General features: G+C 37.3%; 1 protein-coding gene across 36 annotated transcripts in view; it reads right to left on the bottom strand.

Moving 5' to 3' along the window:
- NRXN1 (neurexin 1) overlaps positions 1-24,880 on the bottom strand; it is a 706,226-nt gene that overhangs the window by 105,778 nt on the left and 575,568 nt on the right. For 35 of the 36 annotated variants that reach the window (XM_027659276.1, XM_027659316.1, XM_027659314.1 and 32 more), the window contains one exon: positions 21,973-22,144. In XM_027659276.1, coding sequence (XP_027515077.1) covers positions 21,973-22,144 — 172 coding nt within the window. Of the gene's footprint in view, positions 1-3,209; positions 3,229-21,972; positions 22,145-24,880 lie in introns of those variants that run through there. The other variant, XM_027659313.1, reaches the window with a different exon arrangement.

The following is a 24,880-nucleotide window of genomic DNA, read 5'->3' as shown; positions in this document are numbered from 1 at the left end:
CTTACAGACTTGTCTATATGGTGTTTGATCCAGGAATGAGCTCTAGATGGATCAGATGAAGCCACGTGACTTTTTTTGTTGCTAAAAGCTGTCAGCTCTGCTTGTTACAATGTGTAGATGAGGTGTTGGGAGAGATAGAGGGGCATACAGTGGTGAGCCTCGGAGACTATTGTACAAGGAGCTACATATCCAGGAGGCTGATTTGGGCCTCCTCCAGTGTTCAGAGGGAAGGTACACACACAGTTGTAGCATATGAACATTTTGAACAAATCTTACCATCAGCTTGGCGAGGAGATAAAAGCGCAAAGAAACTCTCAAGTTACAGAAAGAACCTGTAGCAAATAAGTAAGACTGCAGCTCTTCAAGGCCTTACCTTTTTGAGAAAATTTAACCTATAAAGAGAGAAACCACCATGAGGTATAACTCCTCCAAACTTTGAAGTCGTCAAGCCTGGCAAGTTTATATTAAATGACCATAATATAATATGACCCTTTTCACCCTACAGGAACTCCCAAATTCCTTATAATGAATTTTAAGCATCCAAAGACACTATTTTCTCCCAGAACAACTGATAGCAGTCTTCACAGCAGAGTAAAATCTCTCACTGGTGGCTTATAAAACTGCTAAAAACAAAGTAAAATTCAGGTTGCTTTACAGAATAATACAATTATCACATTTGTTGAAAGATGAATGTGGAAGTTGATTACCATTCCACTTATCCTACAGACTGTACCAAAACATCCTATATTCACCTGTAAGCTCCTTGTTTCATGCTTACATCTAAACAAAGTCATAGTTTTACAACTTTCTACAGGATAACACTGAGAACTCATTAACCTCTCAGAGAGAGCTGAACCATCACTTCAAATCAACTGTTTTCTGTTTTGTTTTTTATTATTTTGCACTGGATTAATGAGTAATTAAATGAAGAATATGCTCTTCCTGGTTCTTACTTCCTCACTGTAATGCAGTACCTGCCTGAGTTTGTGCAGTGTTGGATCACTTACTTTGAGAAATTGGTGTATTGTATCAAAAACAAGCAAGAGAAGATGAAAAGCAACAAGAAGCAGATAAAAAACCATAAGACTTCTCTGATAAATGAAAGGTCATATTTTGTTACCAAGAGTTTTAAAAAGATCCTTTGTGTACTGCCTGTGTAGTATTTAAGGAGCTAATATTGTATGACTGCTGCTAAAATAGGCAGGAAAATTGATAGAAATCATTAAAGAGGAAGATTAAAGTATAAAAAATGAATTGTTATAAGTACAGTACCATGCCCCACATCACTCCAAGAGTGACATTTTGCAGATCTCCAAGGTAAAAGGACTCTGAACTGTTTCTAAATCATAATGTCACAGCATTTAAGGTTACTTTTCCTATAGAAATTTAACCAGAAATTGTCTATAATCAGTTTCTTATTCAATAGATTTTCAACAGCTGGAAAATGGATGATATTTCAACCCTATTGCATCTAAAATTAGACAGATCTGAGATAGCAATGTGTTCTACTGACTTTTGCTCAGGTAGCAATCTGGATGATGTTCATTTCATGGTAGTAAAGAAGTGCTATATAGAATGTCTCTTGACAGAAATAATACATTATATAAATGAACAATGGCAAATGGGAAGCACTGTGCTCAGTTGTCATTTTAGAGTCCTGTTGGGCTGTAATGCCATGAGTATCCAGTATTCAGGTAGAAGTCATCAATAAGAAAGGTCTTATTAACTGTGTGGTAAGCCTCCCAATTAAGTTTAATCACCCTGTAAGTTCTGATGTCGGAATAGGACAAACTGTCAAAAGGTCATTGCTCATATCACTGCATTTTATTGCAGTCAGTGAAAGGCTTTGGGACAATCTAGCTATTTTTCCCTTATGTCATTTGTGGACATTTGGCAACATGAAAAGTTATCTGAAACAATTTAAAAAATCTTCTGGGGTTAAATTCTGCTCTTGCTTTTGTGGTTGACAAGAGAAAACAGAGTATTGGCCTTCAGTTGTGATCATCAAAGCCAATGCAATTGGGCAGCTCTAGCAGACTGTTCAAAGGCAATGCAGGTGCAGTGAAGATAATGTCATGTTCATTACATGACCAGATTCATAAAAAAGGTAAGAAATCCAAAGCAGTCAGCATCAACCCTCATCAACAGCACACAAACTAACTTGACTGCAACTGTAAATTTTAAAAACGTTGAGTTTCATGTTCTTTCACAAAGCATGAAAATGCTGGAGTTAACCCCCACTGTGTCCTAAAGTCCTGGACCATAGAGATACTTGGTGACACTCACTGCATCTGCCCAGGCTGTGTCAGCTCATTCTCCTAGGGACAAGCATGATTACACACAAGCCAATGGAAACAAAACTGAGGTCATTATTTGGACAAGCCTTTGCCAAGCAGAAGAAACCAAATGCGCCCATACAGATAGAAAATGGCATTTAAGAGATAAAAATCTGTTCTATGTCAGCAGTGCAGCCAAAAAAAAAAGTAGCCCTTGGCCAAAGTGAGCTCCAGACATTCAATTCTGTCTAAAAGTGGCATTTCAATTTGTGTATTTAAGCCTTGCAGACATTTTACTATAAAAGAATAATCTATTTCAAATGGAAAGGTTTAAACTTGTACATATAGGGGTTTTTTAATGCTTTTGGCAAGACATAGAAACAGAAACTGTAAATATTAGAAACAGATGCTCACTGAGATAAAAGCAGAGGAGAGTTTTAGGACTGAAGAACTATAACACGCAGTGCACCATGCAGTGGCATAATGGCCGTGGGTAGACTACCAGCAGTGATTTAATTTTTTTTTCTCTTAGAAGTTGAAATAAACTGATTCCCTATTTATAAATTTAAAAAAAAAAAAAGTTTCACTAATATTTCCCCTTTAAATTTGTCTGCTTTATGTAACATTACGCTATAACGTTTTATGAAATGCAGCTCATTTTTTTAAATCTGCAAAGCATTTCCAAATAGCGAAGTATCTTCCCCTTGTCATTATGTTTGTGGTTGTTTACTTTGGCTGAACACCAGGTATCTACGGAGTCTGCGCCCAGTTCCCCAGGGAGAAGGGGAAGGCGGGGGGGAAGTGAAAAAGAGGAAAACAAAATGAAACTACTCTAGGGCTGCTAAGCAAAATTCTTTATATTTACACCAAGATAGAAAAAAAAAATTATAAGCAATATGCATACAAAGAAGAACTAAAAATAAAGATACTTCCCACACAACCGATGCCTTTCTTCCCCCCAAAGGAACTGACCCGAAAACCACTTCGCTCAGTGCCCAGAAGAGAAGAGAGAGAGTTCTCTTCCTTCCATCTGTTTATATATCTGGGCTGATATGAAGTGGTATGGAATATCCTGTTCCTCTGGGGAAAAGGAAGTGTCATTTAACTACACAAAACCACTACAATCTTTTACCTCATTTATTTGTGCAGTATAACTTAGAATACTGAGAAATGTTGTGAAATATTTAATTTTGTTTTGAAATTATGATTTTAAAGAGAACTGAAAACTGCATTGCTCAAATGTTCTGGATTTCTATGTTCAAAACTCTTCTATAGTTCCCTCCTGGTATGATTTAGGAAGATCTCAAAGAAAGAAAAATAAAGTTACACTAACACATTTATCACTCTCCTGAAATCTGCGCTTCATGACTCCTTGTATTCTCTAAAAATGGGAGAAAGACCCACTGCTGACTAAAGGGGGAATAGGTGGGGGAAAGGCTGTCAGTGTTGTCACAAACCACTCCCACGTAAAGTCCATTTCAATGCATCCTATTCCACAAAAGTCCTTAAAGGCACACTGACCACAGAAGCAATTCTTGAGTGCCTTACTAAATCATGACCTGAAAATGTCTTTGAAGCTACAGGTCTCTTCTTGGATATTTTCAGATGACAGATGGTGTCAAGGTAGCCTTGAGCACCTGGAAGAGAAAGCCACCAACTCCAGTGCCAGACCTAACACATATGGATCTGACCTGCACCAGCTAAATCAAGATATCCCAATTCAATAAGCTCTTTTCCAGAACAGACTTTTGTATGAGGAGCTGCCCTGTTTTAAAGTTAACAAGGCACATTTTGGATGGGCAGTGCAAAACTGGCAGCTAACTTGCATGTAGGTCTAGATTTATTGGCCTGATTTTCAGAGTAAACCTGAGTTGAAACACCCAAATGAAAAAAACAATCAATATTGAATCATTTAAGCATATATGAATTTGCAAGGAAATATGTAATCACTAGTCAACTGTCAATATATTTATTTTTTCATTTTATTTTACAACAATCCATTTGCTGATGCAATATCCAAAAAGTAGACTTGACTTCTACTTTGAAACACTTGTGAAATGTTAAATGGGAAAAAGAACAACTTTTGAAAGAAAATAGCTCTGCTAGCACAATTTACACATCTACTTTTTTCTCAGGAAACCACTTGACCTTTTAAAAACATACTGAGACCCACTATGTTGAAATTAAATAAGGATATTATTATCTTTCCAGCTTTATGAACTCTTGTAACTTCTCTAACACGAAGCTCTAATGTATTATTAAAATATAATGTAATATGCTATTTAAATGATTTTTATTTCTAAATGATGGTACTGGGAAAGGTGAAGTATTAAATAAGCATCTAATTCTAAGCAGATAATACGCTAACAGCTAAAACATGCAGATGACTTACTAATAAAATATTAATGCATTCCAGCTTAATAAGCATATTTCAGGATAAAAATTCAGGACTTCAGGCAGAAGGACTACCTCAGTCCCTCAATCTACTGTCCATCCTCACCCATGAAAGTACTGGCATGGACTCAATAGATTAGATGGGAAAATGAAACTGCCTACCATCCCTGCTTTTGTTAATATGTGCACGGATTTGCCACTGCTTCTAAAGTAGAACACTAAACTTACAAACAAATTTTCATGGCTGAGGTATATTCAATTAGCACTAATATATGTCTAACTGCCAGGACGGATTGTTACCATCAGTTAAGTACAAGGCTAAAACACGATTCTGACAAAGATAGGAGCAACATCCCATTTTGTTTTCTGCACAGAACACCCATGGTACTCATATCCATAGAGCTATGAGAGATAAGGGAAGTCTACAGGCAGCAGATTATTTTGACACGCTCTTGCAACATGGCTCATCTCTCCAGCTCAGCTGGAAAAGCTGTACACAAGCTTACTCCTTAGAATGCTCTTTAAGTAAAGTCAGCTACTGGAAAAATTACATGTAACAAACTGGGAGCCATCAGATAGAATGGATATGTGAGTAGCTAACTAAGAATCATTTTCCTAGCTACAAGGACTTATGGATGTATAAATATATGAAGCTGAGAAAGATGAAGATAAATGATATATTATGATTAATATTTTCAGTATTCTTCTTTTTGCTCTTTTGCAGGTACACTCTCAGTTTAATGCAATAGGACTGACATGCTTAAGGCATTGTGTAGCTGCTGTTTAGCACAGTAATGTTTCTGGATATAGAAATTATACCTGGAAACATTATTTTTTCTGGTCTGACTTGGTTAATTCCTGGAAAGTTATAGTTATATCTGCATTATGAACACATTCCTACCAGAGCATTATTCTTATATTGATAATACATTCCTAATAAAGATGTAGGTGTAATCTGATCTGCACATCACAGGATATGACTATTGACCCACTAGATCCTGTATTCAGCCGTAAAACTATTCTTTGGTTAATTCATAACCTGTAACAGGCTCAAATGGGACTTCCAGGAAAATATCTTCTCCTAATGTGATGACATACCATAGAGGAAAATCTGTCAGCAGTGAATTCCAAGGCTCACTGCTGAAATTATGTGCTCTATATTTTCCATGTATTTCTTAGTTTTGGTTACAGCGTTCTAGGAACACCTAAAGAGCACTGTAAGCATATATTGTTTTATCCTCCTGAAAGCACTTAAACTGTAATCAAGTCACTGCATAGTTTTCCTTTTTGACACTATAAATCACTTGAGATAGTGCCTCTTTGAGGATCTTGTTACACATGCACCAATTTGTTTCTTTCTACAGAACCCAGACCTCAAGTACAGAGTTTGATACATGTTCCAGAGCTGGTTTCCAAGTGCTGTAAAGGGCAATAAAATCCTCCCCATTTCTTAACCTTTTAGCCTTTTGTGCCCACGAAGTGATTTCCATGAATTCCTTTGTCACAGCATCGCATAATATTTCATACAGAGCAACCTGGAAGATGAGACCCCCACAACTGTCTTCCTGGAATGATACTTTCCCAGGACATTGTCTACATTGCCACAACCTTTCCTCCTTCGCCTTAGACCCCTACAACTTTCTTCAAACCCTCTTGGCTTCCCAACCAATCACATCAGCACATTGCATTTGGCCTGCTCTCTGTCTATTATTTATCACTTTTCTTGTCTTTATAACAGTCACACATCATCAGCAATGACTTTATGCAGACTTCAGTGCCACTTATAAAAGTGTTAGGTATTTTTGAGCCCAGTGGAGAACCCCAGTGCATGTGTTTCTGGCCAGTGAATGCTCCTTGCTGAGCACCACCAGTTGTATGCAATATTGAGCTTATTAGCTCAAGCTGACTAACGAAAAATTAACTATATTCACTGCTCATCACTTCTATGAAGAGTATCCATCAGCTTTTGGACTGACAGTGAGAGGTGTGGCTGTGATTTGCAGGCTCCCTAAAGTCATTGCCACACTGCACGCTGCAGTGCTGCTTCTCTATGGTTTGTGATTTGGCTCTTAAAGGATGACTTTTACACACAGGATACCCTATGAGCACCAGAGAAATTAAAAAGGGGAGGAGGAACCCTGAAACTGAGTCTGAAACTTCTCTGTCCAAATCCTTCATATCCTACCACAGCTTTCTGGAGTCTGACAGTGCAGCCATAGCACTGTCATGAGTTGGAGCATGTATTTCAATTCAGACAAAAACACACATAAATTTGCATGGGAGAGAACTACAGGACTAGCACCCTAAAGTGAGATGCTCAAGAATCCTTTGGTTGAAAATTACCATGAGGCAACCACCACACTCTGAAAAGGAGAGCATACTTTCAAGATTTAGCCCTATACCCAGCTATAGTTACATTTTTAGCACAATTTGTTCTTTTGAAAAGGGCATATTTATTCTTATCTCCCTATTGTGCAACCATAATTTTAAAATTTTAAACCAGTGCTCTATTAATGCCCATCAGTTCTGTAAAACAGGAATATCAAAACTGTCTTTAGATATACTTAACCGTGACAATATTGTGTTTCATTCAATTTTTAATGTCCACTAAACCTAGTGCTGCAACAGAAAAAACCACTTAACTCCTTATAAATAGTCCACTGAGGAAAATAAACCATTCACATCTCAATTAAACTAATTTGTAAAAGCATAATTTCACTGCCTTTAATTCAGCTAACTTCTGCATGTAAAGGGTTGAAATCAGGATGCCCTTTACAAAATGTTTCATGCTTCTGATTCACTGAGAGATACTCAATTTCTGCTTCAAATTTATTTGAAATGATGTGTACTACAAAATCTGACTCTTGTGAAGTTAATAAGGGTTCTAGGTTATATAAATCATACAAAGTTGGGTTTGGTTTTTTTTTTTTTTCTGACAGGTAGGATAGACTGAAAACAAAAAATCCTCTGGTTTAACTATACTTTGCTAGGGTCAAGGTAGCTCTTTAAACACTTCTTGAATACTCTGAACTTAATTTTAAATGCATGATACAATACAACAGTCCTGTAGAATTGGTTGCGAACAAGGTACCATTAATCTCAAACCCAAAGTATTAACGAAAAAGTTATTTTGACAGTGTGGATGCTGCAGTTGCAAGATGTTTTCTTTTTTTTAACCAACAGGGGTTAAGACTGAAGAAAGCTAATCACACCGCAGGATGAAGAGATTGTTGCACAGCTGCTCTCCTCCGTTCACATGGTACAAAGAGGAAACACAGAGTCTAAAGAATGCACATACTCACATGTTCCAGACAGCAATGATTTGTGTCCTTCTGGATACCTGCTTAATGAAGTTTGGTCTCTGGAAAATATATCTAGGACAGAGCAGGGTGCTGTTTTCCCTGCTGCAGTATGAATTATAGTGACTGTTTCTGAATTAGTTAGTTTAATGGAAGTTCTTATCCTGAAGACATAAAGTACTATTCTGCTGTCACACCTCACGACACCAGTAAAATATATTGGGGACACATGCACAAATGTGCCCCAAATAAAAAAAAAACCTCATCTTCCAAGAGCACCTAAAACACAATAGCACTGCAGAGAAATTAATTTTGTTTTCCATATGATAGATTGTCTGGTTGGAAGGCTCAACGCTGCATTGATTTGTTCTGTCCTGAGAAAGGTTCCCATTTCAGACTGACTTCAGGGTTGCCCCAGAAGCTAATGGAAACAAACTGCATTGCAGAAGGAGCACACGGCAGAAGTACACTGTCATACTCTGATTTTGCATGCTCTACCAGCCACTGGGAGCTTTAATATCAGCCTTAGAGCAAACACATGTGTATGCACATCAAGTAAGGGGCACCATCACAAACATATCAGCCTAAGTGTTACACAGAAGTCATTTTACTGAGGGGATTGAGTAACAGGTTTGACTTAGTGAGTGACATGTTATATATAAAGTCCCGTGTAATGAGATAGTTATGAACCCACTGGAGGCTGAAAGGAAAGAGAAATAAAGGAATCTGGTGTTCAAAGCTTTGTGTTGACAACATGGTCCTGCCACAGGGAGAGAAAAGGAGAATGAAAAGTATCTTTTAAGTCATTGATCCTGTCAGAGATACCAGCATTATATTGTTAAGGAAACTAAGTAGCTAAAATTCCTTGGTAAAGAATTTTATTGAATTGTTCTCTTCTTAACCAACAACATGTTAATCCTCCACTTCTAACTTATCCTACTACATTGGATAAGTTGTGATACTGCAGGTTACACAGAAAACCTATGCCAAGACAAAAAAAAGTTCGTAAAAGAATCTCAAAGTATTGGCAATATTTCAGCTTTTGTGATCTGACTTTTGGGGATTACTAACAGAGAATGGCCTTCCTGAAGAGGCGAAAGGGACGAGTATGGATTTGCCATGCTTCCTTCTGAGATCCGTTTTCATTTCCGCTTTCTTTCTCTAACTTGAATCCCTACAGCTTGTGGTCTCCTTCATATATTCCACTTCCGTATCACTCTGTGCCTAATTATGGTAAGCAGGTGCCCATCCTCTGCTACAAGACACAGAAAGAGCAGATATCTGTCTCTTCCAGTATTTTAGAATACCTTTTTCTGAATCACCGTTCATTTAACATTTTCTTTCTCCTTCTATTATGCCGCCTTGCTGTATTTAACTGAAAGGTGTTATACCTTCTGTGATCAAGTAATGACAACTGTGCCACACATTTTATCAAGATCTGAATTTAATTACAGGATCTATCAAGCCTAAGAAGGGATGAGCCTTTGTATTTCGTCAGGATATCCAAGATGAAAAATAAAGGAAAAAAAAAAGTCTTCCTGCAGAACTTAGAGAGGCATTATTATAGAGCATTATCTGACAGAAAGACCTGATAAGCTGTCAAATTAAAAATCTGATTTGGGAAACTTTAGCGAAACCACTTTTTGAAAAGAGACTTGCTGTAGTGTCTTGTTTGGGTATCACCTAGGCTCTTTATTTAAAGATGACAGCAGGATAGAACAATTTCATAATCTCTCAAAGGGCAGCAGTGCTTTTTTTAAAAAAATAATTCATTGACTTTGGGTAAGCTGCAACAGAGGCTCAACAAAGAGAATGGGAATATAAATTGCCACTTTTCTTAACATCAATCTTTCACATGAACAATAAAATGGTATGAAAAGTGAGACCTGGATACATGCTGAAAAATACATTTAATCATAACCAAGGAGCAGTCAGAGCTGTATGAATCAGAAAAACATGCAAGAAATCAGTTGCAAAATTATACTTCGGCAAAGGGAAGGTAGCACGCTGGCCTAGTTACATCCATCACTTAACTGCTGGTTTGTGTCTCAGTAACTAAGATTAATTTTTCATGTATTTTAATTCCTGCTTCTTCCAAGATAGTTTCTTCGATCTTACTTTACTCTGGAGAACCTGTGCAATTGAGTTTTGAATATTTCCTTGCCTTATTTATAATTCTCCATGCCATTCTTTTACACACTGGTAGAACACCTTCTTTAATTCATGTTATAACTGAGCATCATAACATGAGTATGGGTAGATATCAGCTTCCTCGAATATTCATTGAAGATTTTTTCCATATGAAACAAACAAAAAATAATGCTATTTTAGCTTTGCTTTGGACAAGTAATAAAAACATTATAGAACAGTTAATTGTAGTTCACATTTTTTGATTGAGTGGTCATGATTTGACTCAAATTAACACAAGGGCAACTAAAAATAAGCCTGTAAATCAGATTCTTGATTTCAAAAGAACAAAATCTGATCAGGTGAAGGAAATCAGATTGTGTAATCAGTATGAGGGGCTGGATTCAGCCAGGAACAACACTTGGAAATTCTATAAGGTAAAGTATTAAAATAATTTTTTTTTTTAATTTGCATCTGCAAGGTTAAAAATATACAAGGGGAGACCTCATAAACTGACTACATAATTATCTGTGCTATTATAGATTATATCAGGAGGTTAAAACCCCAGACTTGCTCAGCAAAGAAAGCAGTGGCTTTCAGAATTAGAAAAATAAATAAATACATAAGTAAAGTTGCCAAAACTTAGGATCAAAGGATGTTCCAAAGAAAATAAAATAGATTTAAAAGCCAGAGATTCTTAAGTGCTATAAACAAACAGAGATCGTAGAGTCAAGAGGAGTCACTTTGTAGTGAGGTTGATGATGATCCAAGGCAGCAGATTGAATTGACTAACAGGAATGTGTCTATGAAAATGTAGATCTCCACAGCTCAAAGAAAACCCAATGTCTATATTTTTAATGAACTTGTGGGGTCAGAAATAGAGGAAGATGATCTCTATCCCAAAACTGTAAAAAACAAGCCAAGAGTTTTTAAATACAGCTATCCAATGGGGCATGTTACTTCTTGTATTAGAGAACAGAAAGTGTAATAGCTTTACATGAGAAGAACTAAAGGCCACCCAGTCAGACTGTTTAGTCTGACCTTAGCCATACACGATGCTTTAGAACAAATTTAAAAGGAAAGAATTAAGGACATGGAAGTGATTGGAAAATGAGATAAAATGCAAAACTTTACCAAATCATGTTAGACTAATCTAATAGCTCTATTTGATAAGTGATTTTCTAGATGAAGGAAATGGAGTATATCTAATTTATCTGGATTTCAGTAAAGCATTCGATATGATGCCATGTAGCAAATCATTGATTAACTGTGGAAAAAAAATAGAGTGCAAAAATTGTGTAGTAAAGAGTGGAATAAAAAAACCCAACAAAGAATCACATTGAACAAGGATTTTTTTTCTCTCCTCCTTCCTCTCTCTCATGTAGAGACCATAGCCTGATATCCTGCTTCTGTAGCTATTGACAGGCTTCTGAATAAAAGGTCACACTCAAGGTGCCCATATTCCCAGGATGCAAGCCTCTTTCAGGAACTAGTTAGTGCATTGGAATCTTCTTCTGCCTAATACTCCCACTTCATTACGGTGTCTTCTTTAGCTCCTTGATGAATCATTCACACAGATGACAAACAGTCATTGCTTGTCACATTCAGACCTGCCAATATGTCAACTACACCATATTCTGGTCCTCATGTTCCCCACAATATTATCTATATTTGCAAAATAAAAATCCTCAAGAAATAGTAGGTTGATCAGGTCTACCAAAGCTCTCCAAATATTTTGGAGAGCTGATGCCATCTAGTTGAATGAGTGGAAGATCTATGTGTGCTTAAGCACACAAGCAAACATGATAATGTAGAACTCACCATTTAGTTTATCAGAATGAATATTATGGTGAATTTCAAAACTGCATTGGACTGTGCCATTGGAGCTACCACAGCAACCACTGGAGATATGGATGTAAGGAAAACCAGTGGTTTTCCCACAGAAAAAATAACAGGGTAGAACTCCTAAGAAAGTACCTGAAATGAGTTCCAGAATCAATCGTCTTTGATATTTTCTTTGCTGATCTCAGTATAAAACATCGACCACACAATGAAATCTGTAGATTACATCAAAGTAGACATACTGGTAATGCTGAAGAGGCTGCAGATATCAGCCAAGAGGAACAGAGCCCTTCTGAGTTAATGGAAGTGACACTAAAGCTTATACTACAAAGCGCAGGTCACACACTTAAGATATAGGACCAGTCACACCAGTTCTTGGGATAAATTGGGATGGTATGAGAGAGAATTCACAAGGAAAGAAATTCAGTAGGTAGTCAGCTGCAGAATGATATTGGGCTTTTCAGTTCTGAGGTAAGAAAGAGAAAATTAAGATCTTAGAATGCAGAGGTGACTGGCAGCATTAATGTCTTCATATGTCTTTGCAGGAGGTCCTAATGTTCTCACTATGCATTTTCAAACACAGGTGCTGTTGAAAACCAAACTAAAAAAAAAAATCATCAAAAGAAAGTCTATTATGAACAGAGAAATGAGAAAACTAGTTTGTGAAAAGACATACAAGAATGAAGTGGGATGAATCTGAAAGTGTTTGAACTGAAAGCAAAAGAAAATTTCTTAAGAGTAGAACTTTTCTCTTAAGTTACCTTCTAAGAGACAATTTATGTAAGGGAGCAGACTTGACCCAGTACAGTTTACTTTCTCATTTCTTAAGCTCTTCTATCACTAACATAACTTCTAAATAGACATGGGGAAAATAAAGAAATGGGAATGGGGAAAAAAAATCCAAACCTCTAATCCTTTAGAGGGAAAGTGAGTCATTGATTTAAATAACTTCCATGAACATTTTTGTAGCATTCTAAACATTCTCAGAACTTACTTGGTTTTTGACTGATAATGCAAATAATCCTTTAGCTGTCTACAGCATTAAACCTTTGTCTTGAGCCAGTGCAGTCAATTAAAAATATTTTCTATGAAAATTCAAATTATCTCACCCAGGTAGATTATCTTTCTTAGATCAACTGTGCTTTTACTGTTATGATGTGTATCCAACAGAGTAACTAGTTTTTTTAATTTTAGGATAAGAACGAAAAATGCTTTGACCGATAAAAATGTTGTTGAAACTAATAAAGAATTTACAAAAACTCTCATTCTAGAAAAAAATACAAATTAATTACACACAAAAATTAATTTTTTAATTTCAGAAATGTAAAAATCTGGGGGGTTTAAATGTTTGCATTTTAAAATACCTTTTTGGGTTTTTTTATACCTTTCATTTTTCCATTTTGTTTTTTCATTGCCCAAAGGAAGCATATTTTTTATTTTTGTTTTTTTGATTCTTCAGTCACTAATTTTTTTCTTCTGTAGTAATCTTAAAATCATCTCTACAACAGCCTGTATGTATGGTTTCTAACTTTTATTAAAAAAAAATCAATGTTATTCAGTATATAACAAGGTTTAAATGATCATACTTCCATTGAAAATAAAGTGATTTACTCCTTTGATTTTCATTAGGTGGGAATCTGTGCCTCTATTCCCCCTAAGCTAGAATCTGATCCATCAGAGAACTCAGCCTTTAACACCAGGGTTGTGTAATTTCTTCCTGAATATTTTCACATATGGAAGTTTGTTAAAGACTTTTTTGCAAATCTAAAAAACCCCAAAAGCATGTTAACTCATTCATATTTATGCCCCATTATCTCCTATCAAACCAGAGTAGGTTTAACTATAAGAGTTGTTACCAGCAGATCTCCCAAATGGAGACCTCAGCATAAACAGAACCCCTGGGGGATGTAACTCCATGGACACATCAAAGGCCATAAATAACACTGATGAGTTTTGCTTTCCAGATCAGGGAGGATGAGCCACTACTTGGTAACAAAGGAACTACTGACTTAGCTGGTATTTTCCCCATTCTCCTTTTACTAATTCCATAGACTAAATATTTTAGAGCCACATCTACCACATCTAAAGCCTGATTTTATACATATGGCACAAATTTATCCATAAAGTGTTCACTTGCACTGTATAATTCATCTTCTATATATTCCCAGATGGAGAGTTCCTGAGAAATCCTCCTGTTTTTTCCAAACATTGTTATCTCCAAGGGAAGTAAAGTATTATGAGGTGTCCTTGTTTCATCAACACTGCTAGTTTCTCACAGCAGGAAAATGACATACAAAACAGGAGACATGGGGCAGTATGTGTTTCACAGAGGCTTAATTGCTGTGAACAGAACTTAAGTCTTTTCCATTGCACTTCCCTCCTGGGTAGAAAGGCAGTTTTTATTTTGTCTTTGGAAGCATTGTCCTTACCAAGTTTGTAAGCTTTGCAGCTTATCAGATGAGGACATTCCTTATATCCTCTATGTCTACCATCAAGACTGATTGATGACAGATCTGACTGCAGGAGTTGAAACTCTGACTATAGCAAAGGAAAGTACACAAGAGAGAACCAAGATATACTCTTCTATCCAAAGAAGGAATAAAAGGGTAAAGGTGATGTGTTGCTGGACAAATAAATAGCAGTCAAAAGGCTTATATTATTTTAGCCTGGAAAACACCCTAAAAGTCCTGTGTCCTAACTGCAGTGGCAAGGGAGGTTTGAAAACTTACCCTATGGCACATGCAAGGCAAGGCAAATACTAAGTGATCATCTACTTGTTAGGTTCCTATATCACCTTGACCATTATAATTTTGCATGGATGTGGTGATAACAGGCTGACTGTCCATTTTATTGGAATATTCAAAGACACGTTTGTGAAAGCGTTTGAGAGCTCTCTCTACCACCACACTTACACCTGAAAAACATCTCTGATTCTCTTCAGAAGTGGCTGTAGGGGCTTGAATTTGGAAGCTATTTCTAAGCCAATAGTGTGCAAGTTAGGCAAGTACATGGATTGCTTGGGAAATACTGGAATCCATTCATAGAGAAAGAAATGTACCAACACAAATGCCTCCTGCTAATTTTATAGTCAATCGGAACACAGAAATCAAGACAAATGGATGCCATTTACCCTAAATAGGATACATGGCAATAGCTGACTCCTAGCATTTATCTTAAAGCCAGATATAACCCATGAAAATACGACAGACCCTTTTCCTATTTTCCAGAATACAGGGACCAAGAGAAGCATTTAAATGGCATGTTCCCTTCCACTAGCCCTTGGATGTTCTGTGATAACAACCTTTAGCTCACAGATCCAGAGAAAGTCCCTAAAGACGATGTGTGACCTCAGATGTCTAACCTTATGTGATAAAGCGAAAAACAAAACCAAAACAAAAACACCAAAGAAACCCCAAACCAACCAACCAAAGAAGAGCAGAATTATTCTGTATTATACCAAAGCCCTCAGGACTTCAGCTGGCAATTGCCTTATTTCAGAGGTACTTGGCATTAAGCATAATGTCAGCCTGCAGTTTGATCTACTGCCAGCATACATGGGCTCTCACACAGGTTCTTCTTTGGTGTATATGCTCAGTCACAATCTGTACTCCCCAATCACAGAGATACATCTGTTCCAGCAGTCTGGCAGTGTTTTGGACAACCTCTTTAGAGCAAACAATATGAGTGACATGCTCATGCTGTCAGATCTCAGTCTGTTAGGCACATTCCTGACACATCCTGACCCATGGGGTACGTGAGGGCAGCTGCAATAAAGTTATGCTTTTCTAAGGCTGACCAGAGATCCGGAGATGACTGGGAAGGCTTCATTTTAGATGTTTGCCTACATCAGACTGTATCTTCCAAACTGCTGCAGGGTTCCAGGAACTGCCAAGCATTCCTAGTAGATTGAACAGCTTTGAAACCATAGACAAGTTGGCCAATATCTAATAGATCATTTTCTATCCAGAAAATTCTACATCAGTCTGATTTATGATGGAAGTCTTGAAGAATAAGTTGCCACTGGTAAAATGATTAGTTGTGCTGTCTGTTTTAATAGAATCAGCATTGGGCAAACTGCCTTTGACCACAGAAAGCATAGGTTAGTCTCAGAAAAGTGATTCTGAAATTCTTTCAGAAAAAATGGTGGTTATTGTGGCTTTAAAATGTCCTCTGGCTTGTTTTGATATATATTCCCAAACTTATAAAATGTACTAAGGAATGAAAATCAGAAAATTAAGAAAACTGTTTTTCATGTTAAATAGATATGGCTATAAGCACTGCTGTGAGAAAGACTTGGGTGTTTTCTTCTCCCCATTTGATCTGATATGAAACAGATTTTCTTTCAGGTAAGGAAGAAAAGGTTGTTTCAAATTAAATAAAATGCTTTGTTCTCAGATTACCTAAATCCTCTATAAACACTGGGCAATCTTCACATGAAAAATCAGAATCTTTTATTTAGAAAATACTGAAATTAATATTTTGACATTACTAAAACCAATTTCCTTTTTTTTTTTGTTTTGTTTTTTTAACTTTGGCCATAATCGTTAGTTCAGTTTGACCCAAATTAACAAGTTCTTTGGTTTATGTATCTTTAGAAAATCTACAGTTTGGTGTAGAATTATTACCTAACTGAAGTTACAAGAGCAGTCTCTTCACAGAAGTAGCTGGAGTTACTACTATGGTGCAGTCCTGTTGCCTCAACAGCAGCCAGTTGCAAAGCATAATTAAAACTAAATAGTGAAGGAGACAAGATAAGCCATAAGGAGTAGAAAGGATCTGCATGGAAATGGGAATAGTCTATTGATTAGGAACTCTGACTGCACAGTCAGCAGTTTTCCCATTCCTGTTTAATATGATCATAAATTAGGCTGCATCCAGAGAAGTTAATGTGAATTCAGTATCTGAAAAAGAGGCCAAGGTAAAATACTGAAGTTCTTTTGGGAAGGTGCAGACAGATGATGATAATTCAGTAAAGAGACATAACACTGAATTTAGTTAAGAAAGATGGAATATATAAATTGAGGGCAGATGTGGGCATCCTAGCTATCAAAAAACTACAATGCGCTCTTCGCAAACACAGGGCTACCCACCAGTCACAAACACAACGAGAAACGGACAACACAGGACAAACATTTAATAAAGGGCAGAAATTGAAGTGTAAATCCTCATAGCTCTACCATGTTACTCAGAGAAATGGCAAGAGAGAAACTTTGGAGTAAAAAAATTACTCTGATGGTAGTCTGGAAGACTAAATCTGTTTCTAAAAATTATCCATCCATTTCAGGATATTGAAATCTTCACATTTGTCTAGGACTAAACCACATTTTTCCTAACTATATTTCAAGAAACAACCATCCACCTTTACAAGGAAAATCATCCTCTATCACTGACCACCTCTACCTCTTTTCCTTTTACAGCTCTCTCATTTCACATCTAGTCAGATATAAATTGAAGGTGCATTGGCCCAAAGAAAACTCAAGTCTAGTGGGTTCATGACTAAAATAACAAGAGAGAGATACTAGATACTATTAATCTTTCAGGGTCACTTTTGCATTTTATGCAGCTCTAGGATAAAACCTACAAAGTCACCATGGAAGCCCCGTGAAGCACTGCGACATGCACTTTTTGCAACGTGTCTGACTGATCATAAAGCAATACTGGATGATCACCTGTGCTACAACAGCTAGAAAACCCCTTGCAAGAACACTGAACTTAGGTCCTGAGACCTAAGACTGAGTTCAGATTTCCTAGAAATCCCACACAGACTTGGGGCAATCAGAGCCACAACTCTTTTTCAAAAGATGGTCACTTGGAGCATCAACAGGGGTGCCCACTGCACACTTTTAGCAAGCGATGCAGCACCCACTGTTACTGGGTGTGGATGCCCTTATCTGCAGCACAGATGGGGCTTCATGAAAGATATACAGGCAATGAAGCTGGAAAATCCTGAGTCTCTGACCAGATGCTTCTCACAGAAAATCTTCACCCAATATTTGAAGACACCAAACACAAACAAGTGTTGTAATCAAACACTCCAACCAGAAGCTTAATTCTTCCCTGGTAGGGGAAGACTTGATCAGTTGGTATGCTTTAGGCAACCAATTTTTTAAATCTTATTTTATTTTTAATAAAGGAAATCCAGCATATTTAAGAATAGCAAATTGACTAATTAAGTAGTTAATCTTTTTTCTATTTTTAACTTAAAAAAAAGCCAAACAAAACTAGAAGAAGGAGAGATAAGTCTGTGCTTAGCACAGTGGTGCAGGTTAATTAAGAAATCATGCAGAAAGAAAAAAATCAAAAAAACCGCTACAAAGTAGAAAAGAACATTCTTTCTAGCATGGGAATGAAAGCTAATGAGTCCTCACTCACGCAAACAGGATCAAATTCTATTGATACCATAAAACTGCAACATGTTTCCATCCCAAAAGCAAGCCAATAACAAGTTAGCTGCTTAACCAGTAGTGCCAGGTACTAAAGCAGTCCCTAAAACAGACACAGTAGAAGCACATCTAAACTGGATGCAGCAGCATTTGTCACACTGTGTTGTCTGGTATCTTTAAAATGTCACTTTTAGAAATACTACTTTTAGAACTGGAATGAAAGTAGTAGATTTGAACATAAGTCATTACTATCTTCAGTTTCAATTCTTGCTTCATTATCACGCTCGCTCACAGGCAGCATAGTCTTCAGGACAAGCCTATGTCTTTTCTAAAATGTAATACCAGTCTGTGAAGAAACTAGTGTTTAAAAAGGTTTTAAATGAAGGCTGCCAAACTTGATGGAGTAGCATGGGAACAGAAGAAAAAGATACAGTTAGATGTGCTCGTGCTGGCAAGGGAGAAGAAATGGAAGGTGAAAAGGAGGAGGACAGAAATCGAAAACGATGTTATGGTATACAGGAGCCATAAAATATTGCTATGGGAAAGGCAAAGAAAATTATAGGCTAATAGCAGTCTTGGAAGATCCAGCAGCAAAGCAAGCCAAGGGATTCTGTACCTCAGCTAATGAAGCAACTGAAAATGCCTTGAAATGCAGCTTGCACATGGATTGCTCATGGTAGCTCAAAAAGCTCTAATTTGTTGTTTTCCTTTTTAAAAGAAAACATCCAACCTGCTTCAATTCCAGTAATCCCATCCCTAGAAAATCACTCTATTTTCTAAATTGACCTATGTTCAGCATAAACAAATTTTGTGTGCCCCTATCTTCAGAACTCAACTGCACTTTGTCCTTGTTGCAGGCACTTCGTATTTTCATGAAGAAATGGAACAGAGAAAAAAAGTATTTTTATGCTCATAAAATAGTTTGTGTTGGAAGGGACCTTAAAAATCATTCATTTCCAACCCCCCTGCCATGGGCAGGGACACTTCCACTAGACTAGCTTGCTCAAAGCCCCATCCAACCTGGCCTTGAACACTTACAGTGATAGAGCATCCACAACTGCTATGGGCAATTTGTGCCAATAACTCACCATCAAAGAATTTCTTCCTAATATCTACTCTAAATCTACCCATCAGCTTAAGGTCATTCCCCCTTGTCCTGGATGCCCTTGTAACAAGTCCCTCTCCAGCTTTCTTGTAGCCCTCATCAGGTACTGCAAGCTACTATAAGGTCTCCCCAGAACCTTCTCTTCTTCAGGCTGAACAGCCCCAGCTCCCTCAGCCTGTCTTCACAGGAGAGATGTTTCAGCCCCCTGAGCATCTTCGTGGCTTCCCTCTGGACTTGCTCCAACAGGTCCACGTCTTTCTTATGTTGGGGGCTCCAGAGCTCGATGCAGCACTCCAGGTGGGGTCTCACCAGAGTGGAGTAGAGGAGCAGAATCACCTCCCTCAACCTGCTGGTCACATCTCTTTTGATGCAGCCCAGGGCACCATTTGCCTGGGCTGCAAGTGCACGTTGCCATGTCATGCTGAGCTTCTCATCCACTACCATCCTTTCTGGCAGGGTTGTTCTCAATCCATTCTCCACCCAACCTGTACTTGTTCTTGGGATTCTCCCAACCCAGATGAAGGACTTTACACTTGGTCTTGTTGACCTTCATGACATTTGTGCAGACCCACCTATCAAGTGGACACAGCACTCCAGGTGTGGCCTCACTTCTATGACTTGGGCAGTGTAGCTGGAGCCCCTCAGCCTTCTACATGTCCTGGTAACCAGGTCTCCAGAGAGATCCAACATTTTTCCTAATCTTGCTTTTATAACTGACATACCTGCACAAGGTTTCCTTGTTGCCTACTGACATCCCCGGGTAGATTTAATTCCATCAGGGCTTTGGTTTTCCTAACCCAATCCCTGGCTGCTCAGATAATTTTTCTGTATTTCTCCCAGGCTACCTGCCCCTGCTTCCACACACTGTAGGCTTCTTTTTGCATTTCAGTCTGTCCAGGAGCTCCTTGTTCAACCACACAGGCCTCCTGGTGTGTTTGTCTGACTTCCTCTTTGTTGGCATGCCTCACTCCTGAGCTTGGAAGAGGTAAATTCATGCTCATCATTTAGGTAAAAAATAAAAGAGGCAAAAGAACACCCCAAACTTATTTTTTCCTTTGTGCTGCATAGGTTTTGAACACAAAGTAAGACACAGTCCCCCCCAGCTTCCATCTTGTCGTTTCAGCAACCCTTTACCAAACACGGCAAAATTAGAAAACAAGGGGCATATGGGGGAAATAGGAATATCTGAAAGATCACAGGACATATTTCATTCATTATCCCCCTTTCCCTCAAGAATTTATCACCTCTCAGAGATGTGTCTAACTTAGAAACAATGAATGGCACTAACTTCTAGGGACATCATTCATTCATAGCACATTAGCACATAGGTTTTTTTTCTAACAGTTCCTGCTATACATAATTTTTTTTAGCAATACATACTTTCATCTTTACTTTGAATTCTAAATTATTTCCAATAAATGATCTGAAGGGTTATATTTCACCTGTGGATTTTGAAAAAAATTACTTCTGTTTTTTAAAAAGTCAAGTGAATAGCTGGACTGCAATTCAAAATGGCAACAACAATAACAAACAACTTCACCCTAACCACTAATAATTACTGTAGAAAATGGCTTATGCTTTTCTAACTAGTGAAACACAACTTCCTGTCCCATTTCACACCCAAAAATGAAGAATTTTCTATTTTTAAACAGATAAATCAGAACTGTTATTTATGTAATAGGCATTCTGGTTTCATATTTGCTTTTGCTTACATCTCTGGATTTGCTGCCTTTTGTTTAATAATATAAACACACAGAGCAACTGTTAAGAGATAACATGCAGATTTATAAGTTACCATTAATCAGTAGCCCTACTCAATAAGAAAGGGACTGCATGTCTGAAAAACCTGTTGTCTTTAAAAATGAATAAAATTAGTAACACAATAGTCTTCATTGCATGGTATTTGCATAAAATGAAATACAGGCCTGATCAAGGCAACTCTGTCTTCATATGAGTTGCCCTCATTTAAGTGACCAGCATCATTTGCATAAGTAATATCCTGTAGTTTGCATTTTACATTAAGGGATCTCGATTTGGTTGTTTGGTTGATTGTACAGTTGATAACTGCTACACCCTTTGGTTCATGCCTGCTGGAACACTTCTGCTAAATTTATAAGCTTCAGATTGATTTAATAACAACTTGTCATCAAAAGAACACAGACAACCTTTTCCTCAGTAAATGTTTTACTCCATCACTTGGGGATAGATTTGGGAGTCACTTTACTTCGTAGCTTTTGTCAAAGCCTTTTTTTTCCCCCCTTAAACAATAATTCAATGAAAACAAATGAAAATGAGAAACAAAACTACTATTTCATGCCTTGATAACTCTATTTTTCCACCTCCACTAATAACTTGAATTTGTGCTTTTAAACTCGCTTAGGAAATGCCATCATCATAAACTGTACATTGCTCAGGACTCTTTAACTACTTAATTAGCTACTGGAACACTGCAAAGAAGCTGATGTTATATCAGAAGAGAAGCAAAATGAGCCAAACTCCACGTGTCCCCCACCCCCTTCACGAGAAGTGTTTGTGTAAGCCCTTACCTGCTGGGTAACGTTCGATAACGGGCCAGTTGTCCACCTGTAACGTGGCATTGCCACCACTTCTTGTGAAGCGAACTACGTGGTATTTCCCATCATTAATGATTGCGTTCATCTCTTCAATAGCGATGTCATCAGTTCCAACATTAAATTTAACTCCAATTTTTCCTTGGTGCTGCATATTAAAGAAAAAAAAAAAAGGGAAGAAGAAAGAGAAGAACTAATTAAGACTTGTTTTAGCAAGAAATTGAGACAGTGTGTCATACAGGGAAAGATTTCTAACAACATCTTCCCTCCTCAGATGTAACTTCTGAAGACTTGCATGCAGCAGTGACAAGCCTTCTGACAGCTTAGTAGGTCTGTGACGTCTTTTTGATGGATAATTGATATTCCAAAGGAGTTATTTCACCAAATTGAGCTCTCTTCTTTTCCAAGAGATTCAGGCCAAGATGAGGAGGGGGGGAAGGAGGAGGAAAGCTCAAGGTTTCCTTCTTTGTCCTCTCCCTCAGCTCCAAGAGGATAAAACACAGTTTTTCCTTTTAGATTTTCAAAACAGAAAGCCTTGCGGTGTCACTTGGAAGAGATACAAGAATTTTCTGGCTATAAAAGCCAGGGCCCAGCCCTGTTTCTCCTTCTTCCAAATCTCATTCATACTCCAATTCTTCACAAATGGTAACAAAGGAGGAAACTTTTTTTCTAACGGGAAGATTTTCTGCATCACATTTTAGTAATTGTGAATCATTAAGCCAAGAACAGACTGACTGACTAAAAAGGACTTTTCTGTTCAAAGCCAGAGAGCAGTGAGAGGTATTTGCTTACACAGAGATGGTGTATTGTTCCCACTAAGGGCAGAGGCTTATTGTTTTGCTAGATTTGCCTACAAACTCTTGTGCCTGAGTGCGCACAGGGCTAAGGGGACTTCCCACACACAGTCATACCTGAGACCAAGGTTGTAGATTTTCCAGATGATTGTGATATTGGCATGTTTTCATTTTTATTGATTTTTAATTATTAAAGCATTCACTCTAATGAGACATTTACATTTTAATAAAGTCTTCAATGTCTATTAAAATTTAACTTAAGGGCTTTGTGATATTTTTTTCTCCTATAAAATCAATTCTATTCCTCAATAAAGGTATTTATTACACTGAGGAGAAAAAAAGAAAACCACTGCACAGTATGAGATTAGGGACTTGTGCATAATAAGTGGCAATTCTATCTGAAACTTCATGTCCTTGGTAGTGGTATATCTTTCTTAAAAGTTTTTACACTACCAGATGAAACACAATTAAATGTTCACCTCTCCAGCATAGCTCTTATGTCTGTTCCCTCTTCCTCTTACTACCCTAGTATCACTCCCTGTAGAAAGTGTATTCTGCAGTTCATCTCTGGAAGTCCCTCAAGCAAAGAATTCAGGAGTTATTCCACCATATTTTATTTTCTTTTTAAATACCTGACTTCTTTTTCCAATCGTGCTTGTATAATGCAGTTGCACAGTTGAGCAGCTGCTGAACACCTTTGGAGTTCCTCAACATTTTGGCATTGTGCTTTCATCTCTTTAGCTATGAGATTTTTTAAAATCAATAAAATGACTATTCCCTGATGAGATTTGCTCAATTGATTAAACAATGTTCTAAACATTCCCATTGCTTCCATTGCTTCCTTGTGGATTGTTTTAAAATCTCTACTGGTTGATCCTACTTTTCCATGTTATGGGGTGTCAGTAGGGGACCCACCTCATCCAATACATGCTCATCTTTTGCCTCTCATATGAGTTGCATGGCAATTTCCCAGTTTTCTTGGGAAAGTAACTGTAGCTCTTCCTTATTTTAAATGTGTCAACTATAACTTAGAAAAGATCTTGCCCATTTTCTCCCATGGATGCAGTAGCTTATTTGTTTCACATATTTTATTCATATGCTTACCCTCTTTACACAGAAAGATATACAAAGAAATATAAAATTGTCCTGGATTTAAAACAATCTCCTCTTTTATTAATTTATGAAATGCAGAAAACCAGCATGTAATGATAATGGCATATGCACCTTTTCACAGTACTTTCAAGAAATTAAAGGCTTTGAGGATTAAAAAAGCTGACTAATTTTACAGTGATCCATGATTACACTATTCAGAACCTACACTTAATGTACTTGCTTTCCTATTTGTTATATATATGTTTATACATATATTGTTTTAGATTATAAAATTAAAAAAAAAAAAAGGAAAAAAACACTTTTAAAATGAATAGACCAGGTGCAGGTAAAAAGAAGTGTCATACAAGGTAAATATATCAGCAGCATTTCCAAAATTAGAGCATGTGGTGCTGCAATGGTCACCATGTTACCATTTGCAAATGGCCATGAATTGACAAATGAAATGAATGCTTTACAGATTTGAAGGCAGACTTTTAGCCTTCTTTTATAGATACATACTTGCTAGTGAAAAAAAGTAAGTTTCCCTGACTTCCTTACATTTGTACAGAATTACTGTGTACAGATACCAAGCATGCAGCTGTAATAGCAAATGTCACCTTAATAGATGATAACTTACTATAATGATTTCTTTGGTTTTATTTCTAGCATATTTGTGTAGCTGAGGCCATGAAAATCTCCATTTTTAAAGCATATGCTTCATTGTTTCCACACTTCTTCAGCACCTGTGGCCATCTGTGTACCGCTCCCCCCCCCCCCCCCCATAAAACAAGGAAGTTTCAAAACAAGTTTTTCAAATTGAAGAGTTCCTGATTATTACATTTATATATAAGTTTGACTTCTGGACATAATGTTAGACATGACATGAGTTACAACCTCATTGTGTACAGCTCTTTAGAACTACAAAACAAAATATGATGCAAGTCTTGACAGTACATGGGCCCAAGCAGATGATGCCACTACCACAGAGCAGCAAGTCA

This window comes from Corapipo altera, unplaced genomic scaffold (assembly GCF_003945725.1).
Source record: "Corapipo altera isolate COAL_440 unplaced genomic scaffold, ASM394572v1 48, whole genome shotgun sequence".
In the NCBI taxonomy this organism is placed as follows: Eukaryota; Metazoa; Chordata; class Aves; order Passeriformes; family Pipridae; genus Corapipo; species Corapipo altera.
Note: the sequence above shows the minus strand (reverse complement) of the source record. Positions and strands in the feature narration are given on the sequence as shown.